This window comes from Oncorhynchus masou, chromosome 9 (assembly GCF_036934945.1).
Source record: "Oncorhynchus masou masou isolate Uvic2021 chromosome 9, UVic_Omas_1.1, whole genome shotgun sequence".
In the NCBI taxonomy this organism is placed as follows: Eukaryota; Metazoa; Chordata; class Actinopteri; order Salmoniformes; family Salmonidae; genus Oncorhynchus; species Oncorhynchus masou.
The window spans coordinates 83,301,047-83,313,082 of NC_088220.1; the positions used below are offsets into that span (position 1 = coordinate 83,301,047).

At 42.3% G+C, this 12,036-nt stretch overlaps 2 protein-coding genes across 2 annotated transcripts in view; one reads left to right on the forward strand and one right to left on the reverse strand.

Annotated features, from left to right (window-relative positions):
- Window positions 1-3,122, reverse strand: part of LOC135546683 (extracellular calcium-sensing receptor-like) — a 59,603-nt gene extending 56,481 nt beyond the window's left edge. The window contains exon 1 of the mRNA XM_064975295.1: window positions 3,093-3,122. Coding sequence (XP_064831367.1) covers window positions 3,093-3,122 — 30 coding nt within the window. The remainder of the gene's footprint in view (window positions 1-3,092) is intronic.
- A 282-nt stretch (window positions 3,123-3,404) lies between these two features.
- LOC135545330 (extracellular calcium-sensing receptor-like) lies at window positions 3,405-9,297 on the forward strand. Its single transcript, XM_064972947.1, has 8 exons — window positions 3,405-3,717; window positions 4,880-4,983; window positions 5,439-5,733; window positions 6,240-6,529; window positions 6,768-7,048; window positions 7,233-7,441; window positions 7,783-8,128; window positions 8,381-9,297. The coding sequence occupies exons 1-8, from the start codon at window positions 3,658-3,660 to the stop codon at window positions 9,295-9,297; spliced, it is 2,502 nt and encodes an 833-aa protein (XP_064829019.1). The 5' UTR covers window positions 3,405-3,657.
- Window positions 9,298-12,036: the final 2,739 nt, after the last annotated feature.

The following is a 12,036-nucleotide window of genomic DNA, read 5'->3' on the forward strand; positions in this document are numbered from 1 at the left end:
ATGCCGGGTTATGTTGAATAATCCACAGGCTCGTGCAGGTCAAGAAGGGCAGATGGAAATTCTAAATAGTATCCGTAAAGTTTGTAGAAACATGTAAAATGTTTTTTTATAATCAATCCTCAGGTTGTTTTTACAATAAATAATCGATAATATTTTAACCGGACGGTAGCTTTTTCAATAGGAGAGAGAGAGAAAATGTCTGCTCCAAGTTGCTTGCGCATGAAAAAAATCTAAGGACCCCCACTGACGCGATGTGATCATTCTCGCTAATTTTTCAGAATAAAAGCCTGAAACTATGTCTAAAGACTGTTCACACCATGTGGAAGCCATAGGGAAAGGAATATGGTTGATATCCCTTTAAATGGAGGGAAGGCATGCATTGGAACCGAGAGGTTTCAGAAAAACAGCACTTCCTGGTTGGATTTTCCTCAGGTTTTTGCCTGCAATATCAGTTCTGTTATACTCACATACAATTTTTTTGACAGTTTTGGAAACTTTAGAATGTTTTCTATCCTAATCTTCCAATTGCATGCATATTCTAGCTTCTGGGCCTGAGAAATAGGCAGTTTCATTTGAGTACATTTTTCATCCAAACATCAAAATAATGCCCCCTAGTCTCAAGAGTTAAGGGGCCGTGAAAGATTGAGCTCTGTCTTTATAGCGTCACAGGACGTGTGGTGTAAAAGAGCCATGTTGCTTGTTCTTTTATAAAATACTTCAGAGTATTATTTTTGTTGTTTTTGGTCCAGGACTCCTCACTTTACCACGTCTTTGACTTACTGAGTTTCTTTTAACGGTTAACCTCCGCGTTTTAGGGGCAGGCCTGAGCCTTATACCCGGAGGTCTCTTTTTTGGTTTTCGAGACAACGTCATAAGCCCCGAGCCTTCTTGATGCTCGGCATCTGGTGACACCGTTCTGGTCGTAGCATTGGCTACAACCTCACTTACTATATTTTTAGCCGCTGATTTTAAATGTGGTTTGCTATGCTGAGGCCTCTCTACATAAACATTAAAACCATCCTAAAGAGGTTACGAAATATACCTCCTATCCCCGAACCGTACATGGTCGGGGATCCATAATAGCCGGGTAAACCATTAACCACTTGAGCAACATAGTATGAGACATAGCGGTTAGGGTCGAGATGTTGGTGGTCCATAACCCTTTTTATTTATTTTTATTATGTTTAAATAAATATATATATAATACTAATTTTATATTATATAAAGGTAGAGAGGTTTTTGTGGGTCTAAAGTGGACTTTTACAATCGTTTTACCATAAGTAAATTGGATGTTTTCGTTCTGATCCGTTTTAAGCTCAACCAGAATGTTTTGAATATATTTCTTGTTTATACGTCATAGTTGACAGTGACTATGTCGCCATCCTTTCCATCTATATGCACTGCTCTCAGGAGGGGCGCACAACTGTCTCCAACACTTTGATAGGATATGATGTCAGTATACACAAATATGTTGTAAAATCCATTCCCTGCGGATATACATGCAGGATTTTACAACATATATATATCCAAAATGTCCATTTATTTGGCGCGTTTGATCCAGAAAAAACAGCTTCCAAATTGCGCAACGTCACTACAAAATATTTCAAAAGTTGCCTGTAAACTTTGCCAAAACATTTCAAACTACTTTTGTAATACAACTTGTATTGTTAAACATTAATATTCGATCAAATTGAAGACGGGTCTATCTGTGTTCAATACAGGAAGACAACAAACCAATCTACTTTTCAAGTCTTGCGCAACTCTCAACAGTGTTACGCAGTTCATAGATGGCCACACAGTTTCACTGCACAAAGGAATAACCTCAACCAAATTCAAAAGACTGGTGACATCCAGTGGAAGCGGTAGGAACTGAAAACAAGTTCCTAAGAAATATCGTTTCCCAATGAGAAAACACTGAACAGACAGAGACCTAAAAAAAAAATCTGAAAGGTTAGTCCTCTGGTTTTGCCTGCTACATAAGTTCTGTTATACTCACAGACATGATTCAAACTGTTTCAGAAACTTCAGTGTGCTTTATATCCAAATCTACTAATAATATGCATATCTTATATTATTGGCCTGAGTAGCAGGAAGTTGAAATTGGGCACGCTATTTATCCAAAAGTGAAAATGCTGCCCCTTATAACTTAAGAAGTTAAGGGCACTCCTCTTATTGTTGAAGCAGTCCTTTGGGTATCAGGGCGTGGTTAACGCAGCCGTGTACTTAGTTTTCTTCACGGGGCTGACCCTTCTGAGGATGTACCTTCTTGGGGTTCCTTTGAATCATAATCCTCAGGATTCGTATATATTATGCACTTACTTAGCTGAACAATGCTCTGCCGCTGTTGGCTCTGTACAAAAAGAACGTCCAACAACTCTAACATTTTCAATTCCATTAGATCCCAACTTTAATAAGCATGTGCAACCTAAAATCCCAAGTCAGGCCAACATCACAAATGTTTTGGCTGCGGGTTTCCTCGTTGCTGATATGGAAATCCACGCATCCACATGGAAGTCCATTCTTTCTTTATAATTTCACCCTGTGAAATACTTTTCCTGAAGAGTCAGGGGTACCTTCCCAACGGGTCTCGTAGCCCGTTAACAACCTATACCCCTTTGTGATAACTCTCAGCTCGGGACACACAACCTTGCAAAAAATCGGCCAGTCTTCAAGCCCATAGTCAACTCCTAAAGTCTGGTCTGTATATTCTTCTCCTTCGGCTACCGTATAGACGTTTGGAATGAGACTAACGTGAGGTAAATAATAATTCATTAATTGGAAGACTAATTGATCAAATATTAAAATATCTGAAAGTTATATTAGGAAAATTATAAGTTTGTAATCTGAATATTTTCCTTGGTGCACCGACTTCTTAGTTAATTACAGTAACAAGATTCATTTGTTAATCGTGTAATAATAATTAAGAGAGTTATTTGATCAAATTTAGTCTTCAGTATTAATGATGCCAAAGACACGACAATAGCTTGGAAAATTCAGGAAAAATATGTAATAGCTTTAGAAGCTTCTGATAGGCTGATTGACATCATTTGAGTCAATTGGCGGTGTACCTGTGGATGTATTTCAAGGCCTACCTTCAAACTCAGTGCCTCTTTGCTGGACATCATGGGAAAATCAAATGAAATCAGCCAAGACCTCAGGAAAAAAACTTGTAGACCTCCACAAGTCTGGTTCATCCTTGGGAGCAATTTCCAAATGAATTATGGTACCACGTTCATCCATACAAACAATAGTACGCAAGTATAAACACCATGGTAACACGCTGGTGTCATACCGCTCAGGAAGAAGATGCATTCTGTCTCCTAGAGGTTAGCTTGCTTTGGTGCGAAAAGTGCAAATCAAACCCAGAACCACAGCAAAGGACCTTGTGAAGAATTCTGAAAATATCTGTTTCCACAGTAAAACGAGTCCTATACCGAAATAACCTAAAAGGCCGCTCAGCAAGGAAGAAGCCACAGCTCCAAAATCGCCATAAAATGCCAGACTACAGATTGCAACTGCAAATGGGGACAAAGATTGTGACTATCGTTATGTTTGGAGGAAAAAGGGGGAGTCTTGCATCCATGTAGCACTGGGGTGGCAGCAACATGTTGTGGGGTTGCTTTGCTGCAGGAGGGACTGGTGCACTTCACAAAATAGATGGCAATCATGAGGAGAAAAATGTATGTGGATATATTGAAGCAACATCTCAAGACATCAGTCAGGAAGTTAAGGCTTGGTCGCAAATGGTTCTTCCAAATGGACAGTGACACCAAGCATACTTCCAAAGTTGTGGCTAAATTGGCCTAAGGACAAAAAATCTAGATTTTGTAGTGGCCAGCTCTGTCAGGAAGAATGGGCCAAAATTCACCCAATTTACTGTGGGAAGCTTGTGGAAGGCTACCCAAAATGTTTGACCCAAATTAAACAATTGAAAGACAATGCTACCAAATACTAATTGAGTGTTTGTAAACTTCTGACCCACTGGGAATGTGATGAAAGAAATAAAACCTGAAATAAATCATTTTCTCTACTGGTACTCTGCCTTTTCACATTCTCAATATAAAGTGGTGATCCTAAATGACCTACGACAAGGAATTTTTACTTGGATTAAATGTCATGAATTTTGAAAAACTGTTTTTAAATGGATTTGGCTAAGGCAAATGTAAAATTCCGACTTCAACTGAAAGGCAACGTGCCAAGAGGACTAGACTGTAGGGAAAATATAAGAGAGGAAGCTTACCAAGAGAACTAGACTTTAGAATAAATCCTGTGTACTGCCAGTGTGCCAAGAGGACTAACTGTAGAGGATTAACTGTATAGAGCCAGCATACCAAGAAGACAAGACTGTTGGGGAAATACTGTGTAGATCCAGCTTGCCAAGAGGTCTCGACTGTAGAGGAAATATAAGAGAGGCTCATGGTTATTGTGTGTCTAATGTATGTTTATGTCTATCTAAACCATTACAGTCAACGTAGTTCTGATGCTGGTGCATCTCTATAGCTGAAAGAAGCAGGACCTGACTGAGTGAGCAGAGCAGCCTCTAGCCCCTCCCTCCATGGCATGGCCATACCCACAGTGTGGCCCCCAGAGGAATCCCCACAGAGGTACAGTGGGTATTTAACCCAGAGAAGAGAGGTATCCTGACCTATGTGGGTCTGTGTGGCGTTGTATTACGCCATACCTTCTACACATGAGGGGAATGAGGCTCTCTCCGGCTCCTGCTCTGGATTCAAGTCTGGCTGGTAGTCTGGTTCTACTACATCTAGCTGTGGTGGCTGGTGGGCTTGCCTTGCTCTCGTCTGCCTCTGTCTCTGCCTCTGGGCTGGAGTCTGTCAGATGCAGGCTCCAAGGCACCCCTCGTCCTCCGGCGTTCTCCCAGGACGGGGACTTTGTCATCGGGGGTGTTTTCTCCATTCATTACTATATGCACACTGTGGATCACAGCTACACCAGCCTGCCTGAGCCCCTGCAGTGCACAGGGAGGTCAGTGAGCGCAAGAGGGAACAGGGGACAGGACTGTGGCTGTGTGGGTAGACAGATAAATTGTGTTTTAAAGACAGAGAAACAGTGTGTTTAAAGATTGATAAACAGTGTGTTTAAACACCGATAGACAGTGTGTTTAAAGACAGAGATACAGTGTATTTAAAGACAGAAAAACAGTGTTTTTAAAGACAGGTTAACAGTGTTTTAAAGACAGATAAACAGTGTTTAAAGAGTGTGTTTGTGTCTGAGAGAGTAGGTAAAGACTACTGTTACAAAGGATCACATGTTCAAATGCAGGCTATACTAAAATATCCTCAATGACAGACAACAAAAGTGTAGACATATAGACGGTATGGAAAATGATACTAGATATTAGGCTGTTTGCCATGGTAACATTCTATAGTCTAGTTCATCATTCATTAGGAGGAGCTCACTGACCCATCTTCTATTTACAGTATGGATTCCCGTGAGTTACGCTTTTCACGCGCCATGATCTTCGCAGTTGAGGAGATAAACAACAGTTCCTACCTTCTCCCGGGTATCACGCTTGGTTATCAAGTGCACGACTCCTGCAACTTGGTCCCTATGGCCGTGAAAGTGGCCTTCCAGCTGGCTAACGGCCTGGATCCCATGTTTGATACCGGAGAACAGTGCTCAGGGTTGGCTACAGTGACAGCTATCGTGGGCGAGTCTGCCTCCACACCAACCATCAGCATGTTGCGCATCACCGGCCCTTTCGGGATTCCTCAGGTAAACTTCTATGGAAAGATATTATTCAGCTTCTTTTAATTTACTGTATTCCTACTGAACATACTCCTCTCTTTCAGGAATATACATTTCTGTGTGAAAATATGGAGAGAAAGGCATTTGAACATAGACTGAGAACTATGAGTCTGGAAACATCTCGAGGCATTAAAACATGGTCTGGGGACTATCTTTCATAGGCTAGGTTGTTATGGGAGACCAGGGATTGGTGTCACAGTTTTGTGTATCCTTTTCATTCTGGCGTAATTAAAAACAAAAGTTTGGCTTATTATTATTAATATCTCCCCTCCCTAACATTTTTTTATTCCACCTTCATTTAACCAGGTAAGCTAGTTGAGAACAAGTTATCATTTGCAACTGCAAACTGGCCAAGATAAGGCCAACATCAAACTACACAGCTAAATAAAATAGCAGGAAGTAGCCAATACATTAGAGTTGTGACGCCAACATGATGTTCTTTCTCATGTTTTCGAATGTCTGTTTTTAACTAGGTGAGCCACTCTTCCACCTGTGCATGTCTGAGTGATAAGAAACAGTATCCAACCTTCTTCAGAACCATCCCCAGTGATCAGTTCCAGGCTGCTGCTCTGGCCCACCTCATCAGGCACTTCGGCTGGACCTGGATTGGGGCGGTCCGTTCCGACTCTGACTACGGGAATAACGGGATGGCTGCTTTCCTGCAGGCAGCACAAGAGGAGGGTATCTGTGTGGAGTATTCTGAAGCCTTCTCCCTTACCAACCCACTCAGTAGAGTGCAACGGGTGGCCGACGTGATCCGCAGGTGATCCGTGATTACTTGTGAACTTTTCATTCCTACAAGACTAGATTTATAAAATATAGTGTTGTTGGTATATTCTCTCATTTCCAAAGCTGATATGTGAGACCAACATGATTTGCATATCATAAGCATGTCATAAGTGTTGATTAATACTAATGTTCATGTTCACTTCACAGAGACATTCCAGTGAATGACAAACATGACCAGCATATTAAGCATATGATATAATCATGTTCCCCAGCTCCACAGCCCAGGTGGTGGTTGCATTTGTATCCTCTTGGGACATGAGAATCCTGCTGAGGGAGATGGAACGCCTGCCCTCTCCACCCCGCCAGTGGATCGGGAGTGAGTCCTGGGTCACTGAACCAGAGATGTTGCGCTTCGGCCTGTGTGCCGGGGCCATCGGATTTGGCATCCAACGCTCTGTCATCCCCGGTCTTAGGGACTTCCTCCTGGACCTCTCCCCACAGAAGGTGTCCAACTCTCCCCTGCTCACTGAGTTCTGGGAGGGAGCCTTTGGCTGTAGGCTGGGTATAGGTATCTATCTATCTGTCCATCCATCAGTAGTCCATCCGTCTGTCTGTCTGTCTGTCTGTCTGTCTGTCTGTCTGTCTGTCTGTCTGTCTGTCTCTCTGTCTCTCTGTCTCTTTGTCTCTTTGTCTCTCTGTCTCTCTCTCTTTCTGTATATCTGTAGGGACCTCTACAGGTGTTGGGGTTGTAGAGAAGGTGTGTGATGGCAGTGAGGATATACAGCAGCTACAGACCCCCTACACAGATACATCCCAGCTGCGTGTCACTAACATGGTGTATAAAGCTGTTTATGCCATAGCACACGCCATCCACAGCATCGTTTGTGAAGAGAGAGAAAACTCCACTGTGAAATGTGACAAAAACCTTAATGTGAAGCCAACACAGGTGAATGACAAGTCTGTAGTATAATTTCCTGATAAATATGTTTATATACTATACATGTCTGAAGGCCTAGGAGTTCTCATTATACTTCACAACTTCTTCTGAAGTAACACATCTGATAAATATGAGTTGAATTAATGTTCTGTTTCTCTAACTCCCTCTCTCCATCTCTCTTCCCTTCTCTCCTTATCTCTCTTTCCATATTTCCTCCCCTTTCTCCATCTCCCATCTCTCTATTCCCCTCTGTCCATCTATCTCTCCATCTCATCCTCTCACTCATCTATCTCTTCCCTTATCTCCATTTCTCTTCATCTCTCTCCCTCCCTTGACCTTCCAACGCCGAGGTCCTGGAGAGATTGAGGAAGGTGAACTTCTCTCGTAACGGGTACCAGGTGTCTTTCGATGCCAACGGGGACCCAGTGGCCACCTATGAGCTGGTGAACTGGCAGAGACGGGAGAGTGGGAAGATGGAGTTTGTGACAGTGGGGCGCTATGATGCGTCCCTGCCTCTTGACCAGAGGCTTGATATCGAGAGGGAAATCACCTGGGTAAAGAACAGTACACAAGTACCTGTGTCAGTGTGCAGTGAGAGCTGTCCCCCAGGCACTCGTAAGGCTGTACAGAAAGGAAAGCCTGTATGCTGTTATGACTGTATCCAATGTGCAGAGGGAGAAATAAGTGATAACACAGGTAGGACTATAGGAACAGTTGGCAAAATGTTGTTGTAATTTCTATCACGGTTTATTCATATTACCAGCACTGCAAAGGTTGTGCCTGTCAATCATGTTCCTATTCTTATTATCTTATGTAAGCTGCACATTAATTAAACATTCTTTATTGTAAACTTACAAAGTGCAGCATTGTGGGACATGTATTTGTAAATAAATAAAACCTGAATCTGTTATTATTAACATTTGATTTCTGTTGTTTTGTCCTGGTCAGATTCTTCAGACTGTCTGATCTGTCCCGAGGAGTACTGGCCCAACGCTGAGAGAGACCTCTGTATCCTTAAGCCTGTGGAGTTCCTGTCCTTCCACGAGGTCCTCGGAATCATCCTGACTGTCTGCTCTGTGGGCGGGGCTCTACTGGCCATCGCCACGGCAGCTGTCTTCTACCACCACCGAAATTCTGCCATCGTCAGGGCCAACAACTCTGAGCTGAGCTTCCTGCTGCTCTTCTCCTTGGCTCTGTGTTTTCTGTGTTCTCTTACTTTCATTGGCCGGCCCTCTGAGTGGTCCTGTATGCTGCGTCACACAGCGTTTGGGATCACCTTCGTTCTCTGCATCTCTTGTGTTCTGGGGAAAACAATAGTGGTGTTGATGGCCTTCAGGGCTACACTTCCAGCCAGTAATGTCATGAAATGGTTTGGTCCTCAACAGCAGAGATTGACAGTAGTGTCCTTCACGTTTGTCCAGGCTATGATATGCACTCTGTGGTTGGTCCTGTCCCCTCCCTTCCCCATTAAAAACCTCACTACCTACAAGGAAAAGATCATTCTAGAGTGTAATGTGGGTTCAGCTATTGGTTTCTGGGCTGTGTTGGGTTATATAGGACTCCTGTCTCTCTTGTGCTTTGTGCTGGCTTTTCTGGCTCGGAAGCTGCCTGATAACTTCAATGAGGCCAAATTCATCACCTTCAGCATGCTCATATTCTGTGCTGTCTGGATCACCTTTATCCCAGCTTATGTCAGCTCTCCTGGGAAGTTGACTGTAGCTGTGGAGATCTTTGCCATCATCACCTCTAGCTTTGGGTTGTTCTTTCTATTATTTGTTCCTAAATGCTTTATTATTCTGTTCAGGCCAGAGAAGAACACCAAGAAACACCTTATGGAGAAGACATCCAATGATAAACGTTATTAAGAAATGATTGAGCTAAAAAACATTGTAACAATCAGTTATATGGTTTATCATACAGTTAGGTAGGACTACTCTGACAGAGATGAACAATAATTTAGCAGGTAATCATTGGTAACATTGTAACTAGTAACATGACACAGGTTCACTTTAGATATTCCAATGTTATGAGTGATTGTTCAAATCTAGAGTGTTAAAATCAGATTTTTCCTGCTACATGATGTGAATCGCAGTAGCCTCCAGAGTGGAACCACTTCCATGTTGTTGGAGAAAAGCTTTATTCCTATATGAATAGATATAACATTGAAGTGCATGTGTTCAATTGATATTGTAATTCATCAATTTATGTATAATAATATAATAAACATTTTCATACACAGTTGAAGTGGGAAGTTTACATACACTTAGTTTATAGTCATTGCAACTCGTTTTTCAACAACTCCACACTTTTCTTGTTCACAAATTGTAATCTACTTTGTACATGACAGACAGATTATTTTACTTTTAATTCACTGTTTCACACTTCCAGTAGGTAAGAAGTTTACATACACCAAGTCAACTGTGCTTTTAAGTAGCTTGGAAAATTCCAGAAATATATGTCATGGCATTAGAAGCTTCTGATAGGCTGATTGACATCATTCGAGTCAATTGGAGGTGTACCTGTGGATGTATTTCAAGGCCTACCTTCAGACTCAGTGCCTCTTTGTTTGACATCATGGTAAAATCAAATGAAATCAGCCATTACCTCAGAAAATAAATGATAGACCTCCACAGTCTGGTTCATCCTTGGGAGCAATTTCCAAACGCCTGAAGGTACCACGTTCATCTGTACAAACAATAGTACTGTCACGCCCTTGTTTCTCTATGGTTAGTAAGTCAGTAAGTGACTAGGAGTTATTCTAGTTTATAATTTCTATATTGTGTTCGATATTTTATTTTCTATGTTGGTGTTTTGTTTGATTCCCAATTAGAGGCAGCTGATAATCGTTGTCTCTAATTGGGGATCATATATAGGTAGGTATTTGTCTCACCTGTGTTTGTGGGATATTATTTTGTGTTTGTGCATGTGTTCCATGTGTTCCATGTAGTCACGTTCCGTTGTTCGTTTACTTTGGAATAAATATGTGGTACTCAATATCAGCTGCGCCTTGGTCCAGTTCTTACGACAACCGTGCCAAGTACGCAAGTAAAAACACCATGGGACAACGCATGCGTCGTACCGCTCAGGAGGAATATGTGTTCTGTCTCCTAGAGATTAACGTACTTTGGTGCGAAAAGTGCAAATCAATCCTAGAACAACAACAAAGGACCTTGTGAAGATGCTGGAGGAAACAGGTACGAAAGTATTTATATCCACAGTAAAACGAGTCCTATATTGACATAACCCGAAAGGCCGCTCAGCAAGGAAGAAGCCACTGCTCCAAAACCACCATAACAATGCCAGACTACTGTTTGCAACTGCACATGGGGACAAAGTGACCATCGTTATGTTTGGAGGAGAAGGGGGAGTCTTGCAAGCCAAAGAACACCATCCCCACCGTGAAGCACGGGGTGGCAGCATCATGTTGTGAGGTTGCTTTGCTGCAGGAGGGACTGGTGCACTTCGCAAAATAGATGGCATCATGCGGAGATAGAATTATGTGGATATATGGAAGCAACATCTCAAGACATCAGTCAGGAAGTTAAAGCTTGGATGCTAATGGGTCTTCCAAATGTACAGTGACCCCAAGCATACTTCCAAAGTTGTGACAAAAATGGCCTAAAGACAACAAAGTCAAGGTATTGGAGTGGCCTTCACAAAGCCCTGACCTCAATGCAATAGAACATATGCGGGCAGAACTGAAAAAGCATGTGCGAGCGAGGAGGCCGGCAAACCTGACTCAGTTACACCAGCTCTGTCAGGAGGAATGGGCCACAATTCACCCAACTTATTGTGGGGAGCTTGTGGAAGGCTACACAGAACGTTTGACCCAAGTTAAACAATTTTTAGGCAATGCTACCAAATTCTAATTGAGTGTATGTAAACTTCTGACCTACTGAGAATTTGCTGAAAGAAATTAAAGCTGAAATAAATAATTTTCTCTACTATTATTCTGACTTTCAAATTCTTAAAATTAAGTGGTGATCCAAACTGACCTAAAACAGGGAATTTTTACTTGGATTAAAAGTCAGGAATTTTGAAAAACTGAGTGTAAATGTATTTGGCAAAGGTGAATGTAAACTTCTGACTTCAACTGTAAGTGAGGCAACTTACCAAGAGGACTATACTGTTGGGGACATATAAGAGAGGAAGCTTACCAAGAGGACTAGACTATAGCAGAAATACTGTGAAGCGCTTAAGTGCCTAGAGGACTAGACTGTTGGGTAAATACTGTGCAGTGCCAGCGTGCCAAGAGCACTAGACAGTACGAGAAATATAAGAGAGGCTTGTGGTTCTTGTTTCTAATGTATGTTTATCTAAACCATTACAGTCAGTTCTGATGCTGGTGCGTACACTCTCTATAGCTGAAAGAAGCAGAACCTAACTGAGTGAGCGGAGCAGCCTCTAGCCCCTCCCTCCTTGGCATGGCCATATCCACAGTGTGGCCCCCAGAGGAATCCCCACAGAGGTACGATGGGTATTTAACCCAGAGAAGAGAGATATCCTGACCTATGTGGGTCTGTGTGGCGCTGTATTACTCCGTACCTTCTACATATCAGGGGAATGAGGCTCTCTCCGTCTCCTGCTCTGGATCCAAGTCTGGT